Source organism: Marmota marmota, unplaced genomic scaffold, assembly GCF_001458135.2.
Source record: "Marmota marmota marmota unplaced genomic scaffold, marMar, whole genome shotgun sequence".
In the NCBI taxonomy this organism is placed as follows: Eukaryota; Metazoa; Chordata; class Mammalia; order Rodentia; family Sciuridae; genus Marmota; species Marmota marmota.
In genome coordinates this window covers 32,976,381-33,002,891 of record NW_026000037.1, presented here as the reverse complement: position 1 = coordinate 33,002,891, position 26,511 = coordinate 32,976,381, and the positions used below count along the sequence as shown (strand labels likewise).

Below are 26,511 nucleotides of genomic sequence, written 5' to 3'. Positions count from 1 at the left end.
CTTCAATGGAAGAAAGGGCCAAGTTAATTATTTTCAATCTCTATTCCCAATAATATTTTAAGGTAAATATAGTAAATCATTTTTTTCCTGCCTGAATATTATATTTATTTCTTCATTTTTTAAAAAGCACAAGGATGAAGACAAGAACAGTAGTTGATTATAGTTACAAATCTGCCAATGTCCTAATATTAGGAGAATGTTCTAGGCTTTGTTTATAGAATTGGTAGTCTTAATCACAAAGTAAAATGCTTCTGTTCTTGCCACATTTTCTTTCTAACCATATGTATGCCATTTGCAGGCTACTTTTCTGGACATCTTCTTCTGACCAACATTAGAAGTCCCTAGGAATCTGTTCTCAACTCTCTTTACAGTATCCTTGAGGTATTTATGACCTTAACCTGCTACCATCTTTAAACTGACAGTTCTAAAATTTATAACTAGATCTCAATCAACTTTCTTGCAATTCCAACATGTATTTCTTATTTCTCACTGGACCTTATTAATAGAATATAAACAATGACTAAATCATACCATGTCTTAAAAATTTCAGCATCTTTCATGCCTCCAATTGGGTCCTTTCCTGTATGTGGTTTGTGTATAATACCACTAAGCTAGCTGAAAACTCAGGTGCTGTCCTGAAGCCCATCCTCTTGACCTCTGTACACACTGAGTGACATGCCCTCTTGAATTTACCTTATCAGTGACTCTCATATCCATTCATTTCCCCATTTTCCTCACCACTCCTTGGTTTGGTGTTGCTAGCTTGGACACCTCCAACAGCCTCTTCACTGTTTCCACCCCTCCTACAAGCTACCCTTTATATAAGCTTATAAAAACTGTGGTCTTCATAAATACAGACTTTATCACTTAATCCCTGTTTCAGACCCCACAGAGATTTTCCTAATGTCTACAGAAAGAATTTCAATCTCCTTAGCAAAGCACAGGATATTCTTGACAATTTAACTTATCTAAAATATTTCAGGCTCCTATTCCACCCCTTCACTTTATGATTCCTAGTTCTCACTGTGGATGACTCTCCACTTCTTTACCATGCCATAGTTCTCCTTCATGCCTTCATATACACAGTACATTTGACTCTCTATATCTGAGTTCTCTGCATGGGGGGATTTAACAAGCTGCTGATCAAATGTATTAAAAAGTTTTTCTATACTGAACATACAGACATTTTCTTGTTATTATTTCCTTAATGATACAGTACAACAAATATTTACATATCATTTATATTGCATTTAAGTATTCTAATTAATCTACAAGTGACCAAATAGGCAGAAGAATGTCAGAGGTTATATAGGAAGAGTATGCATCTGAGGATTTTGCTATCCATGGGAGTGTGTGTGGGGTGTGAGGGGTTGTCCTGGAACCAATTCCTTTCAAATACCAAGCAGCAATTTTATTCTCTTGGCTTGCTGCAGGCATGTTGTCTATCCAACTGACATTCTTACAGATAACCTGTGTGAAGTCCCCTATGAGGTTTTCTTTAGTTTCTTGAGCTAAATTTTAGCTTCTTTTTGGTGACTCACACCTTTTGTTTTAAGTTGAGAGGTTAGCAATTATCTTTTTCTGTAAAGAACAATGTAGTTAGTATTTTTGGTATTGTATAATTGGTTATGACTATCCAATTCTTCTCATCATAGCATGTGAACATTCATGGGCAATATATAAACAAGTGTGTGTGTGTGTGCGTGCTTGTGTGTGTGTGTGTGTGTGTGTGTGTGTTCCAATAATACTCTACTGACAAAAACTTGAGGAGGTAGGAGAGATGTGGTCTGAGTCCTGTAGCTTGCTGGCCCCTTATCTTGTCCAGCCCTGGAATATAGCAGGCACTCATTTAAAACTTCCTGAAGAAATCAGTGTGTAGGATTTTGCAGTTAACAACATTTTTTTTTACAAATGTGAACTTAATACATGAAGAAAGGAGGTTTGGAGACATGAAAAGATTTTTCTCAGTGTTGTGCAGTTTCTAAGGGCTGAGGTTGGGACTTGAGCCTACATCTTCCAATTCCAAATCCCCAATTTTTTTTTTCCTATTAGGTGAAAGGCCAAGATTCATAGTACAGAAGACTGGGGCAACTTAAAAAACTTACCTCTTTTGAGGGAAATATCCCTATGAAGTAGACCTTCACTAGCATAGAGAAGACAATGATAGATGGGACAGTAGCCATTTTAAAATCTTGTTTTGTTTTCTATGATTCAGTGGTAAATGTTACCATTCAAATGTGAAATCTAATGATCTAAAGTAATAGTTTCACTCCCGTCTTAAAAGCTTATCTCCCAAAGCCTTCCCCTGGAACAAGGATACACCACGGGAAGCATCATTGAACCTTAGTCCCTAGCTCACAGACCTTATAAATCCTGTGCCAAGATGTCTCCTCAGTAGATGACATTTTAATGATTACTATGGGGAGTTGGGAACTATTGCTTCACCCTCACGATCAGAGTAATTAATTTTCTTAACTACCAGGCCAAATTCTGCCACAGGAGTCCAGTTGAGGAATTTCAGACCCATAGGAAGTACATTAGCTCTTCAAAGTGATGGGGGTGCCATTTCAAACACACAAGCAAAGGAGCTATTAAGCTTCTGGCTTATTTCAAACAACTTGCAACCCTTGTCCCTCAGGAAAAAGAGAGAGGGAGAGAGAGAGATAAAATAACAATTTGCACACATCTTTAATTTTCCAGTAAAAATACCCATAGCCTGCAAGTCTTTGGATATCAGGTATTGTGGTTGGGTGGAAGACCAAAGTGTACAGAAAAAGAGTGCTGTGCCAGAAGACAGCACAGTAAAACACACCCTGCTCCAAAGCACACCAGACCTGAGCATTCAGAGGTCTGGATGGGTGACGGAGAGCATCACCAGCCATTGCACTTGATGACCAGAGAGGAGGGTGAGGTCTCAAGGGCTTTGAAGTCCATTTTCCAGCCGTATCTAACTTTCCCCTCCAAATATCAGAAATGCCCACAGTTCCATTTTAAAGAGAGGGTGGATGAATTATTTCCTCCCCATTGTTTCCTTGTACAATCTAATTCTAGGTCGTCATCATTTAAGTTGCCTCTGACGTGGTTTTGTAGGATATTTTATTTAATATCCATGAAGACCACAGAGAAGCTTTAAATATCGGTTTACTCTCACAAAATAGCCACAGCTCAACAGTTTCTCCTTTCAACGAGGCATTCAACTGGCATGCTTCCATGAGATTTGTCTATTCAGCCATATCATTTTTTCACCTTGGAATTCTGTGAACAGCTGGGCAATTTTCTTAGAGTCAATGAAAAAGCAAAGATTTTTTAGCTTTCCTTTTAACCTATTTCACATTGTGCAAGTCTCCTACAAGAATGTTTATCTAAATCTAAAATTGGCAGCAAATATATTCTTCCAAGGCTATTTTCAAAAAAATCCATGAATGGCATTGTTTCATCAGTCATCTTTATTTACTTATTTATTTTTTGGTGCTGGGGATGGAACCCAAGAGCCCTCACACATGGTAAGTCTCCACTCTACCACTGAATTAAACACCAGCCCTCTAAGTTATCTTAAAAAGTCACCCATTTCTAAAACATTTTTACTTTCCTTCACTAATGTGTAATTGCATGGGAATTGAATGTTCTTTGGTGTTTCCCTCTCTTAAAAATCTGAGATTGTCTTGGCCACCACCAATGCATGCCACAAAGTAAATCTGGCTAACTAGTTCAACTTTGCTCTGTGGAAAGAGTTTGATATTTATTTTCTGCAATTATCATGTATTATTTTTATAATCTTGGAAATAAAAATGTGGCAAAAGATTTCAGCAATAGCTAGAATATCTTACCAGTAATAGTGGCAACAGGAATTACAGTACTGTACTTCAAAAGAGCAGAGCAGGCTAGACAGATATGTAATTGACAGGATTCTAGAACACTAGTGACTGAGGCAGAAGGTAAGGACCTCACCTTCAAAATTTCTTGCTTGTAAGCCTTTCACAAAGTTAACATTTTGTTTTGGGTGGCATAAAATTCTCTTTGTGAGGATTATTCTGATAAGTGAGACAACAAAGCAGAAGAAATTTCCCTAGGAAACTGCTGTAATGGAGGAGGCTCTTGAAAAAAACACAGGAAGACCAGAGCCTTACTTCAGCCTCCTCACATCTGCACCAAAGGAAGGCAGATTAGGCAACCATGGCAGCAAGACATCACCTGGAAGGTGAACAGAATTGCAACTGAAGACAGGGGATAAGGTGCTAGCCCAATTGATAGGGACTCAATGACAGAGCAGAGTTTGGGTTGGGCATGATGACCAGGGTGTCTTGTGGCTTGTTGGACATATGAAAACAGCCTGGATGAGACTCTGGAAAATGGCTGAGTCAGGCTAGTGAGGAAACTCAGGTTCTGGAAAAAGTTTTGGAGGTAGGGGAAAGACTTTTTGGAACATAGTAAATTTGATAGTGGTTTCACTTCCTCGAAATTCTTCTTATATTTGTTTCATTAAAAATATTTTATACTTCTCTTATGATAAGAATAAGAGATGTGGATGTATTGTGCTTATTTAGTACTGACATGTGGTAGGTACTGTGCAAGACCTTTGAAAGCATTATTCACCTACTCCTCACCATGGGAATGGGTTCTTTTATGATCTCCATTTCACAAGAGAGAATATGGAAGCTTAGCTTTGCATGACCTGGCCAAGCTTATACTTCTAGGAAATGGCAGAGCCAAGGCTCACATTCAGGCCTGCCTAACTCCAAAGCCTGTTTTCCTTGCTTCCTTAACCTCAATGTCTCCTTCTATACTGTTGATAGAGGAAAAAAATGAAACACATGAAAATAAATAGCATAATTCAAAGACTCAAAGAAAGAAATGGTAACATTTCAGCAAATATTTTCACAGCCTTTTCCATATGCACAGTTTTTTCTACATATTTATATTTTTACTGAGTAGATAAAATATTGTATTCATGATTTTATTCATCTTAATATATGTGTTTTTCCACATTCAATTAAAAAGCCATGAATTACATGTCACTAAACCAATATGGTGTATCATGTTCTATATAACCCTTCCCCTGTCACTGAACACTTACATTATTCCCAAGTTTCTACCAGTCAACAAAATTGTCATAACAATTTCTCTGCAAACACTTTCCTCCTCTGTTACTTAGTATAAAATAGAGAGATGAAGATCACTGGTTCAAATCACATACATTACCTAGATTACTTTCCTAGTATGCTTGCTGATAGATTCCACCAGTACATAGAAGATTTGATCCAATACACACTTGTCAAAATAGATTCACCTATCTTATTAATTTTCTATAATCTGATAATCTTTTTTCCTTTGTTTACACTTGCAAACTAAGAATAGGAGCACTTCCTAAACAATATCTCTTTATTTTTTTAATTACCATCTGGGGACTATTTTAACAATTATCCAGCATTGAAACTTTAGGCTTATCTCCATAACTAACAGGATATTGGGGATACAGAAGTGAGAGAAAGAAAAATTATGTGTTCTTTACTTTGGAAAAATCTCAAGATTGGGACCATTTCTTTCCATTTGATTTCTATGACTTGATTTAACTAAAACTTCTATGGGACTTCTTTGAGTTTCTTTCCTCCTATTTCTTTCAGTCTAAAGTATTATTAGATAACTTTTTCATAAACAGTAAGTACAGCATGCAATTGTCTAGTGCACCAAGTTTTACCTGTTTCTCACTTGATTCCTTTAACTGGCTCACAGCCTCCAACCCATTAGCAAGTCAACCATTGTTCTACGCTCTCCTTTCATTAGTTTATCTTCTCTCTACAACCTTCCCAATGAAGTAGGAAAATGCATGTGATGTATTTTATAAAGATCAAAATTGCCATATATATGATGATTCAGAAGTCACCACAGACATTTCCAGGGCCTAGAACTGTAATGTCAACTTGTGAAAGTCACCATTAATAAAGATTTCAAACTGGTGACATTTGGAGATGAGAGCTTATTCTGAATTCCTAGTGTCAAGGTACAACAGTAGAAGACTTGACTTGAGTGCCATTAAAAATGGGAACTCTGGACTTTGCCACTATTGGGTCTGAGCAGCCATTTTACAATTCTACACTTAATATAATCACGGCTCTTTAAATATTCTGGCTTTGGTGGATAAGATTTACATCTGTCTCCCAGTCTAACTGAGCCATATTAATCTTTCCCAGGCAGTAGCTGCTCTGCTTTGGGGAGAACATTTAACTCAGAGCTCCTCAAAAATGGAACTCTGTTCTGTTGACTGTAGAGTACGTAGGTCAAGTGGAATTTTTGGCACTTCATTACATTCCCTGACCCTCACTAAACAAACTTCAAAATATATATGTTTGCAACAATTTGGAATAAACACTACATACAAGTGTTGATGGGAGATTTTCTGAAGAACTACCAAATGCATCAAGACTAAGGAAAACATTCTAATGATTCTTTCAAACATGAATATATTTAAATTCTAGTTAAACAATCTTCTTATTTAGTCTTCTCAAGCTTTGATGACATGCCACGATTGGCTGTTCATCAAAAACTTAGCAAAAAATGCTTAACAAGATAGAATCGTGTGCACATACTTGTGCATAATTAAACCCAGTTTATATAAATCAGTGCAGGGTGGAATATGGTCACACCACCCAAGAAAGGTTGGTGGCTGGAAAAGAACACATTTTTCCCCCATGTAAAATAAAAAATATTAAAATTAGAATGCTTTGAAATGATATAATAATCTGATATTAAATCTTAGTTTAAAATATCTATTTTTGTCTCTATTGAAATAGATGAAATTTCTACAAAAGTTAGGAAATTCATTTAGATATAACAAACAAGCTTTAGCTGTTATTACTGGGACTGTGTGGCATGACATGGAGGAGTCTCATCTTTTCAAGGTTTTTTACTAAATAGATCCTCATCTCTGTGAGGTTTTTTTTTTTTTTTCTCCCCTAAAGGAACATTTAGCTAACTCTTAATTTCTTCATTTTATAGCTGTTCTTTGAGTTGAAAAAAAAAGGAGTGATTGAGACTGAGTAATGGATATTTCTCAAGAACTCTAAGACTAGGTATTGCATAGCATTAAAGAGTATACTTTTCCATTTGTTTTATGACTTGGTCCAGTTAGAGTTACTGAGATAAGCACTCCAGTATTTACTTGTAATTTGAAACCCTTTTCATGATGTGTAAAAATCCTGAGGGAAAAAGAAATAACATCTGAAGAATGCTTACCTTGTGCCAGGCATTTTATATGCATTATCTCATTTAATTCTCATAACCACAAGATATGGTTGATATTATTTAATCTGATTTTACTTGCCTGAGATCATAACAGGAGTAAAGTACAGAACAAGGCTTTGAGTCTAGGTCTCTCATTCTCTTTCTATTTCTTTGAAACCCAAGATCCTTTCACTGAAACTCACTGAGTTTCCCACTGTAGCCAGCATGTGGAGGCGTAAGAAGGGATAACAAGGGTAACAATAATAAGGAGGTTTTAAACTTTGAGATAATGTTCCCCTCTGAGAGTAAAATAAGAGAATAATATGATGCATGTGTTTAAAACCTGTTCCCTAATGCAAGAACTGGTTTGGCAAGTTATGGACTACCCATACGTTGGAATACTATGCCATAAATGAATAAGAAGAGTCTATTTAATGAAATGGAAGGTTGTCCATGATTTGCAAAATAATTGCGGAACCGTATGTGCAGTATGATGTACTTTAACACCAGAAGCAACCACACACACATATGGTTGCATGTGCTTTGAAACAGGTCTGGAAGGATGCATAAAAAAAGTGTTAGTTACTTCTGCTCAGCAGGCTTAGAATGACTGGTAGGCAAATTTCACTTTTTAATGTGTATGCATTGCTGTTGCTTAATTTTTTTTGTGTGCAGTTGCATGTATTACATTCACAATTAAAAATCATGTAATGCATTAGTTGAACAATGTGTAGGAATGACTCATCCTAAGGAATGGATAATTGAGGTGATTCAGGAGATTTAATCTTACAAAAGCAAAACTGCTATTTTGGATCACTATTCTGTGAAAAATGCTTCACAATTACTATGTATATACAGTGAAAGCTAAAATCTCATAACTTGTATTGCACTGTGCCTTATCTGAAGAAGGTGTTAACAGAAGGCAAATGAGTAACAGTCATTTCAGACTTAACTTGTACAAAATAGACCACTCAAACCTACTCTTCCTGTTCCTCCCCCAGTTTACCCATCTCTGTATGTATCATTATCATTTCTTCACGTGCCAAAGCAGAAACCCACCTGATTTCTCTTTTCCTTACCCCCAAACAACAGCAAACCCATCTTGACCCACCTCCAAAATCTCTTTACTCATATCTTTCTGAGGGCTTTATTCAAGGCATCCCTGTCTCCTACTTGGTCTATGATGGCTGCCTGTTAATAGATCTCCCTGCGTTCACATTTGCAATCCATTTTCCCTCAGCTGTTTGAGGGATCTTTTATACTCCTTGAATTTAGCACTCTCCAATCGTTCTTCCTTGTTTTTAGAACAGAAGCCAGATCTTTCATTGGTCCACATGTGACCAATGAGACCTGTGACCTGATGCTGTATAATGTTTAGAACTTCAGCTCCTGTCCCCCACCTCTGTTGCTTACCAGGTGCTGGCTGTCTAGTCCTACTTTGTGCTTTTCAAATGCATCCAGCTCTTTGGGACCTAAGGGTCTTATTATTTGCTTTTCTCCACCTGGAATTCTCTCCTCCTTACTGTTTACATGAATAATACCTTATTCATTGGAACCTACATTTTACAGATGAGGACAGTGGATTTCAGAGAGTTTAACTTATTTGTGGTCATAGCACTTGGTGTATGATGGGTTTTGAATGTATGTCTGAATCATTTCATGCTCTTCCCATGACATTAGATAACAAAGTCAAAGATGGCTTATCTCAGGGACTTGGTAATGGTTCTGACAGTCAGCAAACATCTACCTACTTGTTGAAAAGTCCAAAGGAAAAATAAATTTTTTCAGAAGCTCCTTTTGTAAGTTCTCCTTCCTATCTCTAGTACATTTTTCAGTTTTTACAGGAAGTCTTAGGTCAGCTAGAGGGGAAAATATGAGAAGGAAGTATCGAAAAATCTTGTCTTAGAAATTTAAAGCTAAGTGTTGCTTATTTCATAATGATTATAATTCAACATACCCAGAAACCCTTACAACTTACTTAGTTAGATGTCCAAAGAGGGCTTTCATGGTGTCACGATTTGGTGGAGGGAGTTTTTGTACAAGAGACTTTATAGTTTCAATTCTTGTGTTATTGTCTGGCTTTTCTAAAAAACAAATAAATAAGTAAAAAGAAGGTTAGAAACGATTTCATAGGTACATGAGAGAATTTACTGAGGAAAATTTTAACTAAGACTTAACTTAAAGTACTATCAGTAACCAAAGGGAAAGTGTGTTCTTCACCAAGTTGTTTTGGAGTTTATTTTGACTATATGAATTAGACTATGGTGGTAAGAAAGCAGCGACACTGTGACTTTGACACAACCTTCCTTAAATCAAGTATTGAATTGTTTTCTTCAATTTCCTATTTTATAAGGTGTAGAAGGACAAATGGTGACATCCATATGTGTACACAATTTAATCCCTGGAACCTGTGGCTATGTTACTTCACCCAGGAAAAAAAGACTTTGCAGATGTGATCAAGTTAGGGATTGAGATGGGAAGACTTTTCTGGATTATTATAGTGGGTCCAGTGTAATCTAAAAGGTTCTTATCAAAGGGAAGAAAGAGGATGGGACTCAAAGAGAGAAGGTGATATGACAGTGGAATCAAAGGAGAAGGGCTATGTGATGGGAGCCTGGGCTAATGAGGGACAACAGCCTCTAAATGCTGGAAAAGGCAAGGAAACAGAGCCTCCAGAAGAATGCATTCCTGCCACCATCTTGAGTTTTTCCCTGTGAAACTGATTTCAGATGTCTAGTCTCCAGGAATGTAAGATAATAAGTTTGTACTCTTTTAAGCCACAGAGTTTGTGCTATTGGCATACCAGCAGTGGGAAGCTAATACATAAGGACATATAAAACAAAGAATTTTTTTAAAAAAATTACTTCTATGCTATCTTTTCTCCTGATGCATTTTGGGTTTGCTACAAAATAAGGAGGTTGCAAAATACAAAACTCCAAAAAGCATAATAATTGGTCTTATGCATTTTTAAAAATAGGAAGTTGTTCAAAACTGCATACCACATGTATTGTTTTTCTTCATTTTGTTCCTTTTGCATGGAAGAAAAATTAAGAAGTTATTTACTTAGCACCCTAAGAACTTTGTCTTGGCATGGTCTTAGTCAGGACCTTACCATTTTGAGGTATAATTATTTATTGCACTTAAACACTTTAGAACATTGATTTGTTATCTTTCTGATGTATATTTTATCTTTAACTTCTAACACAGAGCTCCTTATAATTCTAAAGAGGTCACTGCTGGAAGAGATATATATGGAAATATATGTAAGTTAATCCCCCACCCAATATCCACTCTTATCTCCCTTTGCATGACAATCCCATTGTGGAGAGGATGGCAACATATCAGCAAAAGGGCTAATTTCCCAGACTTTTTGGCAACTGGTGTGGCCATGTGACCAAGTCTGGCCAATGAAAGTTGAGTTAAAGCATTATGTGGGACTCCTGAGGAGGAGTGTCCAGAGCTGATTTAATTATTTAAACTTTTAAACTTTTCTTCTTTATGCTTCTGAGAATGTATATGGAATTGGTATACCAGGAAATGACCTTGAGAATGGAGACTATGAAGAATGCACACTGCTAGAAGGAGCATTCCTCACTGTGGGGCAGTGAGACCTGGGATTCTGTGATTTTGTGTACAAAAACCTTTGCAGATGGTTCTCCAATACTAAGAGTAAACATGGTTCCTAATAAGATGTACTTCAATAGCCCAATTTCTAATCTTCTGTTAGTTGGTATATAAATTTTATTTACTAGGGTAAGAAAGAATTAGTTTAGAAACTGCCAGTTTTCTTAGCAAGATGTTTCAAAAGAAACTTTTTGTAAGGAATTGTAGGAAAATGTCCTGCTGAAGATGGTATTTGGCTAAAGTGGGGTGAGGGCAGTCTTCCTAGTAGAACTCTGCCTGGAAGATTTTTCTTTTTCCTCCTAAAACCACAAGGGTCTATAAATAATGCCTCCCACAGTCAAAGCTTTCAAAATTGCAGTTATTCTTAGAAGAGTTCCAACATAATATGGCTTGGACAACTGCAAATGAAAGAAACAAAGGGGAAGAAAAAGAAAAAAAAAAAAGATGCTGCAACATCATAGCCCACACCAGATGTAATCTTTTCTGCCAAAACGTAGTGAGCCCCCTGGTTATTTAATGATGGTAAGAAAATGTGATGCTTTGCAGGACTACTTGGGGCCTATGGGATACCTTAAAATCAGAAAAAGCTATTTAAAAAGTCAATATAGATATTTTTTAAAAGATGAGAGTGAAGCTGATATAGTGACTCAGAACAGAGCTATTAGTAGTGTTAGATACTTTGTATTTAACCCTCTGATGTGTGTGTATAGGTGTATTTTTTTTTTCAAGACGTAGATACTTTTTGAAGTTTGGCATGATTCTAGAAATGCATTTTACTTGAGGATCTGGTGAAACATTTGGTTTAAGCAATGAAGATGTTATTGGGAACAGTAGAAAGAAGAAAGGAGGGGAGAAGAGGAGACCTTTTTAGTTTTACTGAAATTTCTGACTATAATCAGGTCAATTTCAGAAACTCCAGAAAAGGGACAGATTGACATTCAGGGCTGCAGAAGTAGCAGCCCTAAATTAAACTTGACAGACAGTAAGTGGGGAGTGATCTTAATGGCTACATTCAGCAAACCTTAGTTTTGGGGAACATATGATCCAGTCAGAGTGAGTTTAAAAAAAGGTTGAGCATTGTTTAATTGGAATAATTGAATTTCAAGGTCACAACCATGGTAGGAATTAAAACCATGGCAGGAATTAAAACATCATCAAGTCTGTTAAGCCACCAGGTAAAAGAATTGTGAGCTTTCCTGAACAAAGTTAGCTCTCCCTTTGCTGTGTTCCTTTGCTTTTAGAACATTTTTCTTATGCAATACTTCACATGGTATTTCCATTACTTGGATTCCTATCCATTTCCCCCATTAAAGAGGGAATCTTCCTATAAAGCTGAGTTGCTTTTATTCTGGTAGACAGTAGATTGAAAGAACAAAACATGAATTAGTAAATGAATGAAAGACATGAGCAATGATTGGAATAGATTGACCTCAGTTTAAATTCTGTAACAGCTTTTTATTAGCTATGTGGTCTTAGACATCTTTCTTATTCTCCTTGAATAACATCTAAAAGGGAAGTTTTATGGAATTCACAAGATAGTATGTAATGTACATAGCACAGTGACTGGTCAAACTAAATTCTCTGTAAGTGTTCACCCCCTCCATACCTTTTTTTGAAGTTCATGCTGAGTTTAATTCACCTTTTGTTTCTAGCACTTAGCATACTACTTGGTTTAGCGAGCATTCAAAATGCAGTTGCTAATTCTTGAACTGAGTTGGTATCAGTTCATGAAAATACAGTTGCTAAGATAGCTTGCCATTACACAAGTCCCTAAATACTTGGAGATGGACTGAGAAATTGATGATCTAATTGGTGAGATGTTATGCGACAGAACCTTTATAAAATATATGGTGGCTTCTCAGTCTGCCTATAAGAAACATTCTACATAAAAATATTTTATAGGCATATTTTCCTTTTTCTATTTGCACACATACTTGAGCAATCAGACAATTGGAGAGTCATACATGCATATTTGTGGGTAACTATGCTGTTGTTCTAGAGGGGAAACTGCAATGGCTTAGAAAGAGCGGAAATATTGTTAAGATGAAACAATTTATTTTTCTTAAAATCTAATCAGAACAAAATCTTTTGAAAGGTTATAGGAAAGCAGTGTTTTCCCATTCAAATCAATACCACACCCACTCTTCCATAGCTTGTAAAATCAGGAAATAACACAAACACTTCTAAGTGGGGGAACATCTAAAAATACAATTGGATACATTAAAATCAAAATGACACCTTTTCAGATCTGGTTTATTGATGTGTCATATTAGGAATTAGAATCAGCATACATAATACAGGAGTGGTTAATGAGCTAAGATTCATACACAGCTTACTAAAGACGTGTCAACTGCCTTCAATTGATTCAGTGAGCATCTGAAAGACAGCATTTTCTATTAATATTTCTTCTTCAGCATATGGTTTCTCATTATTGTGAAGCATTGAAAGTTTGAGAAGACTTTAAGATAGCTCTGACTTTTTTACATTATGATTAGAGGGGGAAGGTAAAGAAACATTTTTTTTCCTATGTGGAGAATTAAAGAATCTATTATCTTAGGTACACTATATACTAAGAGACAAAAAAATCTTTCTAGAAATAATAAGCTCCACATTTTTTTCTTTCATTTGCACTTACTCCTACCCTCAATGCAATATGATTTATTTCATATGTACTCTATGCTCGTTAATACCTCCATTTTAGATTCTCATCTACATTCATATATCCTCTCTCTAGTCTGAACTGTGAACCCACAACTGTGTAAACTGTAGTGGTACATTTTGGCTATTCAACAATGATTCTAAACTGTTTCTCACTCACTGCTCACTACCTGCCCCCATCTTCTCAATCAACACCAAACACATTGTTGTAAATCATCTTCTTCAGAAACAATTTCATGCTGCTTGGAAAATTAACCTCTCTTACATGATGTGATATAGGTTTTAATGCCACAAGAATGTGGCTTTATAGCCCCTTCCCCCATTCGTGGTTTTGAGGGCACATTTTTCAAAATATGTTTTATGGTAGCTATATTTGCATTTATCTGAATGAAATGTTACTACTAAAGTAAGAACATTTACAACCATATGCCTTTTAGAAAAGAGATAAGATAAAGTTACACAATGATGGAAAGTTCTATGCAGGGAAGAACTGTGGCCCTGCTGGCCTCTAGACACTTTCCTGATCTTATCATCCATGCCTTTATTTTTCCTAATTTATTTATAGCCAAACGTTAAATCATAATTCAAAATAGATCCTGCTATTGTATATAGGTTCACCAGAGGAACACAAGACTAGCTTCTCCCAGTAACCATTACATAGGGAGTACTGTTCATCCTACATATCTACAACTGGCAAAGGACAACTGCTTCCCTTTGTTAAGGAGGTCATAAGTACCACAGCTGTTCTGCTTCTGAAAGTTATTTTGGAATGTTTAATGCATCCTGTATGAAAAACACAGTAGTCAATACAAGTCAGAGTTATATTTGGTAGAAAGCCATTCTCTAATTTATTCTCAATTTATACTTTTTGTATCATGGTCATTTCAGAATTTAGTTAGAGACTCTTCTTGCTTCTAGGAAGAATAAATATCTTCAAAGAACATTTTTGTTTGTTTCAGTCTACTCTGTACTCTACTACTTGGTACAAATCTTAGAGAATATGCTTTTTTAATGACAAATCTTGAGTTGGGATTGAAGAATCATCCAAAGTAGAGAAATGATTGCTAGGTTAATGTCTTTAGCTTGCATTTGCTTTAGGAAGAGACATTCTAAGGGCAGATTCAAACTTCACAAATGGATACAAATATGCACATATTTCAAACACATCTTATAAATAAGAGAAGGTTACACAATTCAACCATACAGCAGAATGAAATCATGTCACTTGTAGGAAAATGGATGAAATTGGAGATTATTTACTTAAGTAAAATAGGTGAGGCATGGAAAGACAAGAATCACATGTTTTCTTTTATGTATAGAATATGAAAAGAACTTAAAAAGGATAACATGAAAGTAGAAAGGGGGTTACTAAGAAAGGGAACTGGAAGATGGGGGAGGAGTGAAAAAGTGGAAAAAGGGAGAGTGACTATGACCAAAGTACATTATATGCATGCATGAAATTGTAACAATGAAACCCATCATATTGTACCATTAATATGCATTAATAATATAATAAGAAAAAATGAATAAGAGAAGTGGTGTAACAGGTGTCTGAAAGAACCAGGTTAAAATTTTTGCTTTTCTCTATGATTTGTGGAAAGTTGTGGAACTCCTGATGCTTCTAATCCTTTACTTAAAAATACAAAAACATATGTCTCAGAATTTTTGTAGAATTAAATGTTTCATCACACACAAATGGACATATAATAAGTGCTTACTAACTAAAGTCCCCCTTTACTTCAAAATGTCTTTTTTTCTTTTTAATTCTTCTATCATCCCTCACAATTGACTGCGTATACTTCAAGATTGTTTCCAAAAATCACATGAAACCATACATTTTACTCCTTAGTAACTTTTTCTAAAAACAGAAACAGGTCACAGTGTGTGATAGATATGTAAATACATAGAATGCTATCAGTTATTGAAGATCGTTTTGTTAAAATCTTAAGTAGGTACAGTACATCATAAACAGAAATGTCATTGTCTCATGAGCCAAGCAATAATCATGACCTTGAGGCTAATCTCTATTTGGCAATTTGGAGTTTTGTGAGATTCCATGTTCTCCTGCCCCTCCCTCACACTTCCCCCAAATCCCCCGAAAGTCATGTTTTATATTTTATTAAAAGGAAGGCACATTCTCCATGTCTGCCTATGCCTGGTAAGTTTGGCTTTAGATATTGATAAACCATGTCAAAACATTTAGAAGGGTGGTACATTACTTGTAGGAGAGACCCAGTAGGAATAAAATGCATGTGCCTCAAGGTGAGGGTGCATTCTTCTTTGTCTGCAGGGACCTCCTGATAATTAGAACCACTCACCTCACTTCTACACCAGAATCCCTTGTAGTCCTTGTTTCTCCTCTTAGGAGATGTTCATGTTTTGTCAGGTTTTTTTGTTTCTTTGTTTTGTTTTTTTAAATTAACAATTTTTAAACTGTGAAAAACTTTCATTGTCAGTAAATGTCAGTTTCAAAAATATTCTGACTGATGCATTATTCTAAGTCTGTAGAGTCCTTGAGTTTGGAAAACTTCAACTCATTGATTACGCTAGCACCATTTCCAGGGACCATTTTGAGTCCTGGTCTAGTGGGGAGTAGCCACCCACAGTGCACTGTTAGAAGTATTGCTAAGAACAATCTTAATGTTTTCCATTTATTTTCCTACTGTCTAGAAATAAATAATTAAGAAGTTATTAATCAAGTTTATCAATACCTAAATTCAATAAATTTATTTCTTAAGTAGTTTATAGAGTATTAAACATATGTGTATATATGTTTGAAGAAAACAATATTTATTAAGGCCTATGTGGAACCCATGAAAGCTACGAAGTTGGTTCACATTTTTGTCATTTTTTAATCCAAAGAGGCAAATAAAATACAAAATATGTCATAATCTGTTATGTGTTGAACATTAGGCATGCCACAATATAGGTATCAATGAAGTTTACATACTTCTTCTTACTGAAGGGGTCATCTAAAGTGATTGCTAAAAAGCTTCTGAGATGTTAATCACATCAAAAAAGTTTGGAATAATTCAGAAATTCACAAATCAATGAGTTTGAAATTCTATTTAATTAATTTTGAAGATCCTAAAAATGTTTATGCTTAAATTCTTTACGCATCCCATATTACACTCAGGGAATGTAAAACTACCATCTTTTCTATTTTATATAACTGAATCTGTCTAATTTTAAGGACTTTGGTGCATTGATCTCACACTGAGACAAGTTTGGAAAACTTTCTGTATGTAACTGTTTATAAAGGGTCTTACTTTGATGCAGTCAATTTTAATATAGTTACATTCTCTAAAATTCACCAAAACCTGAAAATGGTTCTTAAACCATTCTCCCACTCCTTAATTTTGCAATGATGTTCCTATTTGTCAGAATCAAAGAGCAAGGCAATGTCTGACACCAGCAGCAATCTTCACACAATCCTACTGTCCTCCCTAAAACTTCTTAGTTTTCATAGTAATTTTGGAGGTGTCAAGGTGGTTATGTACATTTCTGTAACTTACAAATGACACGAATTAATCCTTTAGTGATAGTGTATGCTGAGAAAATTAAGCTCACTAGTTTATTTCTTTGAAATACAGTTCTGCGAAATGTTTATTTGAATTATATTTATTCATGTATATATGCTTTTATAAGCTTTAAAAAACCCAACTCTTGCCATTTTGATTCATTTGATATCTTTCTCATCATAAACCACAATTCATTTCAAATACTCATGTATTTGAGTACAAAGCATTACCTTTGTACCTTATCATGAGTGTGGAAATCTTACAAATATTTTTCAAGATTTGGAGTTTTTCATAAAAATGTAATGTTTTGCCTCTTTCCTTTTGTAGACAAATTAGATTTATATGGGATTTAAAAAAAAAAAACCTCACTGGAAAAAAACTAGGGTCTATTACATAATTAGAAAAAATGTGAACTAAGGAATACTTTCATTATATTTGGAGTTAAAAACATTTTTTACAGAAAGTATATTAATCTTTACTCATAACCATTCATTTTGAACAAAAGGCCTCTGAAGAGGAGATGCTTGTTGGTATGGTAGACTGTTTGTCCAGGTCATTTGGCATGGCCACACAGTGACACTGATTGCAGAGAAGAGTTATGAATTAAACAAACATTGAAATAATTTAAGAAATGGATTATAAAATATTGTTATGATTCAGCTTTTTTGTTTTGTTTTGTTTTTAATTGTGAGACTATTGTAAAAGAAGAAAAACAGGCAACATGTGGTAACTTTAGTCAGCATTTCTGAACTGGGAATGATAAACACCTCTGCCGAGCTCTGGCATTTATCAGGACTGAGATATTATTACCACATAGAGTCACAGCATGGTTACTGTTATCATCGGAAAAAAGAGCCAGCTAATCTTAATGGTTTGTAAAGCCGTTACCTGCACTGGTCTGACATTTATCATGATCATTTTACCACATGGGTCCTACATAGCAAAGGTCTTTTATCTGGAAGGGACATCACTATGAATTATTATTTTGCAGCTAGGTAGAAAATTGTATGTTGTAGATACCTTTTCTCATTATAAATCACATAGTCACATTCTACCATTTCCCCCAGAAAGCTGCTGAGCCTAGGTTTTTTGCCACAGCTTGCTTTTCTCTCCCTCCCCCATCTCGCTTTCTACAGTTTCCTGAAGATATTAGCCATTTTTTCATTAGCATCTTGAATATAATTTTGGAGAACCACATGTATGGGAGGTATACATAAAGACACAGTTTCTTTATAGTTATGGGAATTTCCTGAACTTTCTGTGAAAGGACTGCACAGCACTTTAGGAATTGAAGTTGATAAACTGTCTACCTTTTAAAAATGACTCATTTTTTCTGACTTGGTGGCCAGACCTTTCTCTGTTCTTGACCTTGTCAATAGAATACTTAGCTGTAGATCAGACAAAATTCCTATGCTTGATTTGAAATACTCAAAATGCTTATGACATTTCTTGCTTGTGTTCTCATGAGGAGGAAAACAGTTTCATTCTGTCAGATTGTGAGAATTTTCAGACTCGGGTTTAGTAAGTTTCATGCAGTAGGATAGAACACACATTTATTCAAAGAGGCTCAGATTCTATCCCTAACCATCAATGTCCTAATGACATTTACTAGTACATAGTATGGAAGAAATAAGGCTATTAAAAGGTTTGATGTCTTAGAACCATGGGACTAAGTCAGGCAAGTAAAATGCATTAATTTAACAATGGAAAATTTCAATGAATAGGCCAAGTTGTTTACCATGGGGGAAAAATGAACAAATCCTCTCTTTTAAAAAGATTGAGACAACTAATCTTCTGGAAGAGATATTTATATATTTTCGTCTTTCTCAAGTGTTCCATTAGGAATAAACAAGCCAGAAATTCTGCACTTTTATAATGAAGAGGGAGGAGAATTCTTTGCCATTTTTGCATTTAGGAAGAAATGTGCAAGAAGAATGTGACAATTTAAGCAAATCAAGATTGTTTCAAATGGATCACAAACGGGACTTTGTGGGATATTTTATGCTAGCATGTGAAGCAAACAGTAAATTTGAGAGGAAGATTTTCTCAATGGTCTAGTTCTGATGTGTTTTCCCATTTCTTTGTGTGTTTAAAGAGGTTTGGATGTGGTGTTTAATATTGCTTCGACTTTTTTGCAAATGAGTTCTGGAGAAATATTCTCACATGAAGGAAAGCTGATGTGCAGTATTGCTGACAGCAGCTGGGGGGATATGAAGGAAGAAACCAGATTCCCGAGTCTAGATTTAGCAAAAATAAACACCTATCATCCCAATAAAACAAAACAACAACAACAAAAACCTATCATCTTAAATGTTTAGAAGCATCAAAGTAGACCTCTCTACCCTTGAAGAAATCTAACATTTTTCTTAAATGAATCTATTCTTTAAGGGGAAAAACAAAACAACTTTAATGTGAGGTGCAATATTTTGCAGTAATGTGTGTTCCTTTGCTTACCTTGTTACATTTAATTCCATATTAATTTTGGTATTGTTACAAATTTCCTCCAAAGAAAGCAGTTTCTGTTTCAAAGATGCTTCAGACCGTGAGAGATGCTTGCATAAATTTGGGGGTCAAGGTGTGGAAACCATTTGTTCAATTCGCCTGAGCTTTCATTGCTCAAAAGGCATTCACATAATTTGGTTCAATATTCTAAGATATCATTGTAAAATGGTGGCCTAACATTCCAGCATACTGCTTTTCGCATCAAACGAAGGACTACACTGATTAAAAACAAACAAATAATCAAGCACGGAACAAACAAGCTCCTTTATTCTTTTTTATTTCAGGATGACTCTTTTGTTCGAGATTAACACCATTCTGTCATTATTGTCCCCCCCCCCACACACACACACACAACTGTAACCTGGGAGCATTTACAATAATTAGTGAGGGGCTTTGCTGCTTGAATTTTTCTCCTTTTCTGGGGAACTGGGTGAATTGTCGAGTGCTAATGAAAGTCGGAGACTTCTAGCAGTGGTTGAGCCAGGCACAGTTCGGGCAGACGCTTTAAGCTTCCCACTGTGCGGCAGTGCAAGCTTCCCTGCTGTTATGTTTACCATAGTTTTAATGTCTGTGAAAAAAATTCCCGATGCAACCGAATTATATTATGCCCTTTTGTTTATATAACCTTAACCTCCCTGCCCACCCCTCACTCCCCACTTTAGCAGATCTCTGTTGCCCCTGCCCATTACAGAAAGCTCCTCCTCAACTTTGTGGCCATCTTCCCACTTTGGTTCTTACCATGACAGCCCAGCTGCTCTGCAGCCTTGTTTGCAAAGCCTATTCAGAAGTTTGGAGTGGATTGCACACACTTTTCTCTACTTATGCCACCTAATAGCTGACATCCTTTTCTCCACTGCATCTGAATTTCATTGGAGGTGATATTATAGCACCAAATTTAATCATCTGGCACTAACATTACTAGCTTAAAAATGCAAACGTGTTGGTGAAATGCACTGTGTCTTTAAAGAAATCTATTAGAAGACTTCAAACTCCCTGCAAACTAATGTGCTTTAAGATGAAATCAACCAATCTGAGATTGGAGTAATCCTTTTCTTAAAAGAAAAAAAAAAAAAAGAAAAGAAATGGTTATCTCAAAGAAATGACCATTCCATCATAATTGTAAATTGATGATTTCACCAAGTGTGATGCACGGTGAAGTTTATAATGAATATTCATACAACACTTTCAATCCATTAACAAGACTTAAGACAATGAGGATGCAACTCATTCCATTTAGATAGTGGGAGGAAAGTGGAATTAATAGCAAAAAAACAGCACTTGGGAAAGTTTAACTTCAATGTATCAAACTCCAGGTGCCAGAGTTTGAGGAAAATAACCAATAATAGCCATTTTTTACATATTTGATGGGACTGATTATGCAATGTGCAACTCTAAATGGCTTATAGCACATTGTAGCATGGTTCCATCCCATTGGCTACAGTAGGGTGCAGGCAGATGGATGACAGTGACAGGGAGAGAAGTGCTTTTGCTTAGCCGTGCGTTAAGATGCCATCCAGAAGCTCTGTGCACTGCAGACACTTCATTAGGATGCCAGGATAATGGTAAACTACCACTCAGAGTGACACCCCATTTCCTGCTTACTGAGCGCTCCAACCTCGGCAGATGTCAACAATCTCACAGTGCTACAGAGCAGACCTAACTTTCCAGTCACTTTGACTCCAATTTTTTCCTCCTAACAGTGCCATACATTATGTGCAATATGTAATGGCAAACACCTCACTGAAAACAAAATCTGCCAGTTCATTATGACCGGAGTATTTCATTGTTTTTTCCTTCCTTTAAAAGATGAGGAGCAGAAAGTTATATAAAAGAATATGTCCATTCACTATTCCCACCTCAAAATTTCTTGTTATAATCCCATTTGCTAATCAGTTCAAAGTGTTAATTGTGTGGTGAACTCTGATTAATAGTAGTTAAACTTTGATCACGGGGGATAGGACTGCTTCTCTTAATTAATGTCCATTACAAAGGTAAAGACTTTCAGAAGTCTTTTGTTTGAGATTTTAGACTCAGTTTCAGTATGGTTTTTAGTTGTCTGCCAAGAAAAGACTGACTTGAGCATCTGGATGGTATTTCCTTTGCAAATGTATAACTTCAGGCCATTCACACACCTCCTTACTAGCAAGTCAAGCCAAGAGAAACTTTTTTTTCTATGATGTAAAATCCCAAATTCTTTTCATAAAGAACCAAGGTGTGGTTGAGATAGTGGAAAAAAAAAAATTCCCCGAATGGAAAAATAATGCTCTGAAATCTATCATTCTGATTAAATGATGGACTTACATTTTGTGACCCTAAGAATCTTCTTAGAAGTTCAAAGGGCCTTGCAAATGGCAGGACTAAAAATAAATATCCTCCTTCTCATTCTATTATCGTTTCTAGGTAAAGATGTAAAGAATGAGGCACAGGGTGAGGTCATACCCGAGGAACAATTTGAATACAAACTTTCAATATGGTGACCTCAAAAAAGAGCTGATGCAAATCTTGACTTGGTTTTAAAAATGGTATCTGATTGTGAACACCCAACCACCTCTAGGAACTTATCACTAATATTTATATGCTTGAAGACAATGTATCAGACTAGACTTCTTAACATAAGTTAATGTGGGCTGATAGTCAATGTATTGACAAAACTTTAGAAAGAATTTACTGGAAGAGATGTTGGAGATAATGGGAAAATGCCAGAGGTAAGACCACCTGAGCTACTGAACTACTGAACTGGACAGACTGCCTTTCTGAAAGCATTTTTTTTTTTTTAAATCCCAAATTCCATGATCCACTTATTCTATATTCTTTATATGTCAGTGTATTTCCTAATAATTATAATTAACCTATAGTGCTGCACTTTTTGTGGATAAATATGTGAGGAATTTAATAAAATAGTTATTTATAAATTCTGAAAGCATTTTTATCTTTCTTCAACTGTCTACTTTTAGAATCAAAGCCATAAGACCAGAAAATGCAGCAATGCTCTTTCCTACACTGTTTTAATGCTGGTTGGTGTTGGGTAGGTATTTTTCTTCATCCCTTTTTGACAGTGCCATCATCTTTTAACTACATATGGATTTCTCTTTTACTTGAGATAATTTAGAGACAGCAACTTCTAAAAAATAACTCTGGTCATGGTAGGAGGGTGGCTGACAGGAAGCACTGGTGATGGTACCTATCACCATTGGGATTGTCCATATGTAAGACATAGTGGGGTGGAGACCCACAAAACTCTGGAAGGAGTAAATTCTTGAAATTTTAATGTGTATACTTCATCTTTTAGAGTGCAAGACAGTAAAGGAATTAGAGTGGAAGAAAATTCAATGTTAGGATAATAGAGCCATATGAGAACATCTATGCTCGATAAGAATTAATGTAAGAGTTGTGATTAGCAACTTGCCACCAAGACAAAGCTTAGGCTGGAAAGATAAATGATGATCTGAAAAGAATGTTAGATATATCGCTACCTCTTGATATGTGTCAATGTAACAAAATTTCCAACAATGTGTGACCTATGCAAACACTTACATTGAATAAGAAGATCATGATGAAGAGACTTTCAGATATCTCACAAAGATCATAAGACATTAGAAAATATCTAGTATCTTTAATATGATTTGATACTTCAAGGAGTTTAACAAAAGGATCAGCCAATCATAAAAAGAGAACAGAGTAAGACAAAAAGATACAAGGATGGATGACACAAGAATAATCATGTGAAAATTAAAAATGCAATAAAAATAAATTTTGCAATAAAGGTCAAGTTGTTGCCACTGGGAGAGTAAATCAGTGATATGGATGACAGAGTAGAGAAGTTTTCCCAAAATGGAGACAAACAATGAGGAGGAGGAAGATGTGTTGAAAATCAGCATATTAAGAGATTGTCTATAGCTGACACATATGTGAGAAGTAATTAGAACACTTGAAAACTTAAGGACAATCCCAAATGCCAAAATCAAGGCCAAACGTATTTTAAAAGTACTATGAGTGAGAAGGCAATATCAATATTGAAAATGACAGCCAGGTTCCAAGAAAGTACCACTGAGTTGGTATTCTATCATGATATATTTTGGCAAAACATTTGATGACAGGGGTAAAGTATTATTCTACAAATATTCAGATAAAAATAAGACTAAATAAATAAATAAATATTTAAGGCTATACTAAGACTTTCTTGTTAAATCCCAGAAGAAAATAAAGCAGCATCTACTGAATATATAGAGAAAAAATTGTGACTTCCAAATTGTATGCAGATTCAAAATTGTCTTTTTTATGTTTAGACAACAGGATGACATTCTCATCTATGAGAATGTCAGCCTTCTTGAAAATTTTACCTGAAGGCTTGTGTATGTCTATCAAATGATGGATCAATATTTATGCTCCAAGAACAGAGACATTACAAAGCAACTAAGCCTCTTCTTTACTTAGTTTGGACCCCAAACTCACAAGGCCTCATTGGATTGTTTCTTTTTGGCTTCCTCTTTGTTCATGGTACTAAGAAAAGCCTTTTCTTGTGGTCAACTCTTCACAGTTTAGGTGTAAGCTCTGGAACATGCGGTTATTATCTAAAACAATGACAGGTGCCATTTATTCTGGAGTTTGCTAGTAAACACCATTAGTGGAATATTGTGTTAGAGAGAAGCTAAACAACTTTTCTCTTGTCTCATAAAAATCAAAGCTGCAGAGAGCAGCAGAATCTTTACTTCTATTGCAAAGAATCCTTGATAAATATGTTCTGTATCTATAATAATTGTATGGACAAAACTGAGTGGACCAGTAGTCAAAGTGATAAAGACTAAAAAAATCAAGCACTGATAGATATTATCTATGAATTTTCTTCCATTATGTAGTAAAGAGATTGAAAGAAAATATCTCTGAAAATGATGGTAACATTTAGAGTGATTTTTATTTTTTTGGAAATCTCAAGTTAACTTCAATAAATATTTATTAATTTTAATCTGTAAAATGAAGAAGTATAAAGTGAGTTTGTAAAATTGCTTTGAGAACATACAATTATAGTTTTTCTAGGCACTCAATTTAAAAGACTGATAGGAAGTATACTACAATATTAACTGTAAGAAGTTATCTTGGAATAGTAGGAACATGGGTGATTTTTTATATATTTAAAATATATATTTTCTACATTTTGATAATGAGCATGTGTTATTTTGATAATAAAATGAATTTTCTGTGCTTGTTAAGATGATAACCTTCAATTTGATCTATGGCACAAACTATTTTCACAGTTCAGACTTCTTCTAGGAAAATCATGTTATTTTCCTATAGGACTTTCCTCTAGGTATTTCTGTTAATTTTTTATGTAGTGACTATATTTCAGAATCAAGAAAGCAAAGCCTATCTTTGCCATTTTCTTCCTACCACTGAAAGCAATGGGCTGAGAGACACTTGCAGAGAGTGCAGAAGATATGAAATGCCATAGGACTATACATTTGCAATCTGAAGAAGGACCAAGGATCCTGCAGTGCTGGTTGTGGAAATATATTCTAGTTTCATATTCTCATTTTTGCTTCTTCCCAAATTCTTTCTTAGGGAATTTTATTGCCTATTGGAATGAGGCTTTGAAGAGCAGAAAAAAAAAAAAAAAAAAAAAAAAACATATATCCAGAACACTAGTTCATGGATGAGACACCATGGTAATATTTTCAAAGTAGCTGCTCATCTTGTATTGAAACACATTTTACTCCCATACCACAACCTATAATAATATTTATTTCTTTTCTTTTTGGGAACATATATCCCTTAATTTTATTTATTTATTTTACTCAAAGAGGAAAGTAGAGAAATGAGTTAGTTATCTAGATAATTAATATCCTAAACTTCAACTTTTGCCTGGATTGTTCTGCACATGTTATATGCCCAATTGATAGCTGTTGATTAAATTATCCAGGTAATTGACTTAGCTCTTCCGTGTACCTTATGTGTATAGTGAGCTTTAGAGTGATCATTAGAAACTCTATTAAGCAGAGACATAGGAACCAAAAGTTAAATATCCTGAATGTAGACGTTGTACTAGCAAGAATTAAAATTTGGTTAAATTTTTAGCAAAAACTGGTGTTAGTTCTGCATCAACTACTGATTGGGAACATTAGGACTCCAGTGCATCTGTAACACTGAAGGGAGCCCCCTGTTGGTTCATCACAGAAATGTGTGCTGATTCCTTTTTGTTCTCCAGATGACAAATATATTTAAGCAGATGTAGTTGACCATGTGATTAAAAGTGGTTTGAGATGGAGGGAAAGTCAGCCTCCATATTTGACTAATATCATTTTCCAAAAAATTTTTTTTCCCAAACAGTTTTTTAATTTTCTATTTTAAGGGATATAAAAATGCAATATCAATTTAACACATAGCTAGAAATGTAAGCAGTAAGGGAAATGTTTTAAACAGAATTAGACTGAAATGTAAATTTGCACATATTACAATGGGATTCCTTACAGAGTTTGGAAGCAATTGCTATAGTGAGAGACTGGGTGCTTTGCAAAGGCTCTTCTGGTCTTTCTAAAACCAGATTCTGTCTGAATTTAGAAAGAGAATAAAGTTATTTTCTCATATAATCAAGCAATGGCCCTTTTCACTGGTACACACACTCCAGGACTTCAGAAATTAAAATAATAATAATAACAATAAAGGATGCAAATATTGTTTTTTTCCATCTAACATAATTTTTTTTTTAAAGTAAACATCAGCTTCTCAAGGGAGATTTCGATTTGAAGACTGTTTATTATATCATTTGAATAGGACTAGACCTGGCCTTTTGACTTTGAACCACTACCAAATTTCAGGCTGTGAGGAAATTGTTCTACATTTCCTGACAAATTGAGTTAAGCAGACATTAAGTGGGCTTTAAGAAAACAAATGGCCATCTTTATCACAGGTGGACACTGATGGCTTAATGGGGCCTGGGCTGATTGTATCACTTCTAATGGCTTGACGGGAAGCATTAGGGTTTTTGCATAAAGAA

The 26,511-nt window shown here is 35.3% G+C and overlaps 1 protein-coding gene across 4 annotated transcripts in view; it reads right to left on the bottom strand.

Moving 5' to 3' along the window:
• Window positions 1-26,511, bottom strand: part of Arhgap15 (Rho GTPase activating protein 15) — a 621,152-nt gene that overhangs the window by 50,285 nt on the left and 544,356 nt on the right. For 3 of the 4 annotated variants that reach the window (XM_015479148.2, XM_048812226.1, XM_048812227.1), the window contains exon 13: window positions 9,197-9,302. The exons of the other annotated variant lie outside the window; for it this stretch is intronic. In XM_015479148.2, the coding sequence (XP_015334634.1) occupies window positions 9,197-9,302 (106 nt within the window). The remainder of the gene's footprint in view (window positions 1-9,196; window positions 9,303-26,511) is intronic. 4 annotated transcript variants of the gene reach the window in all.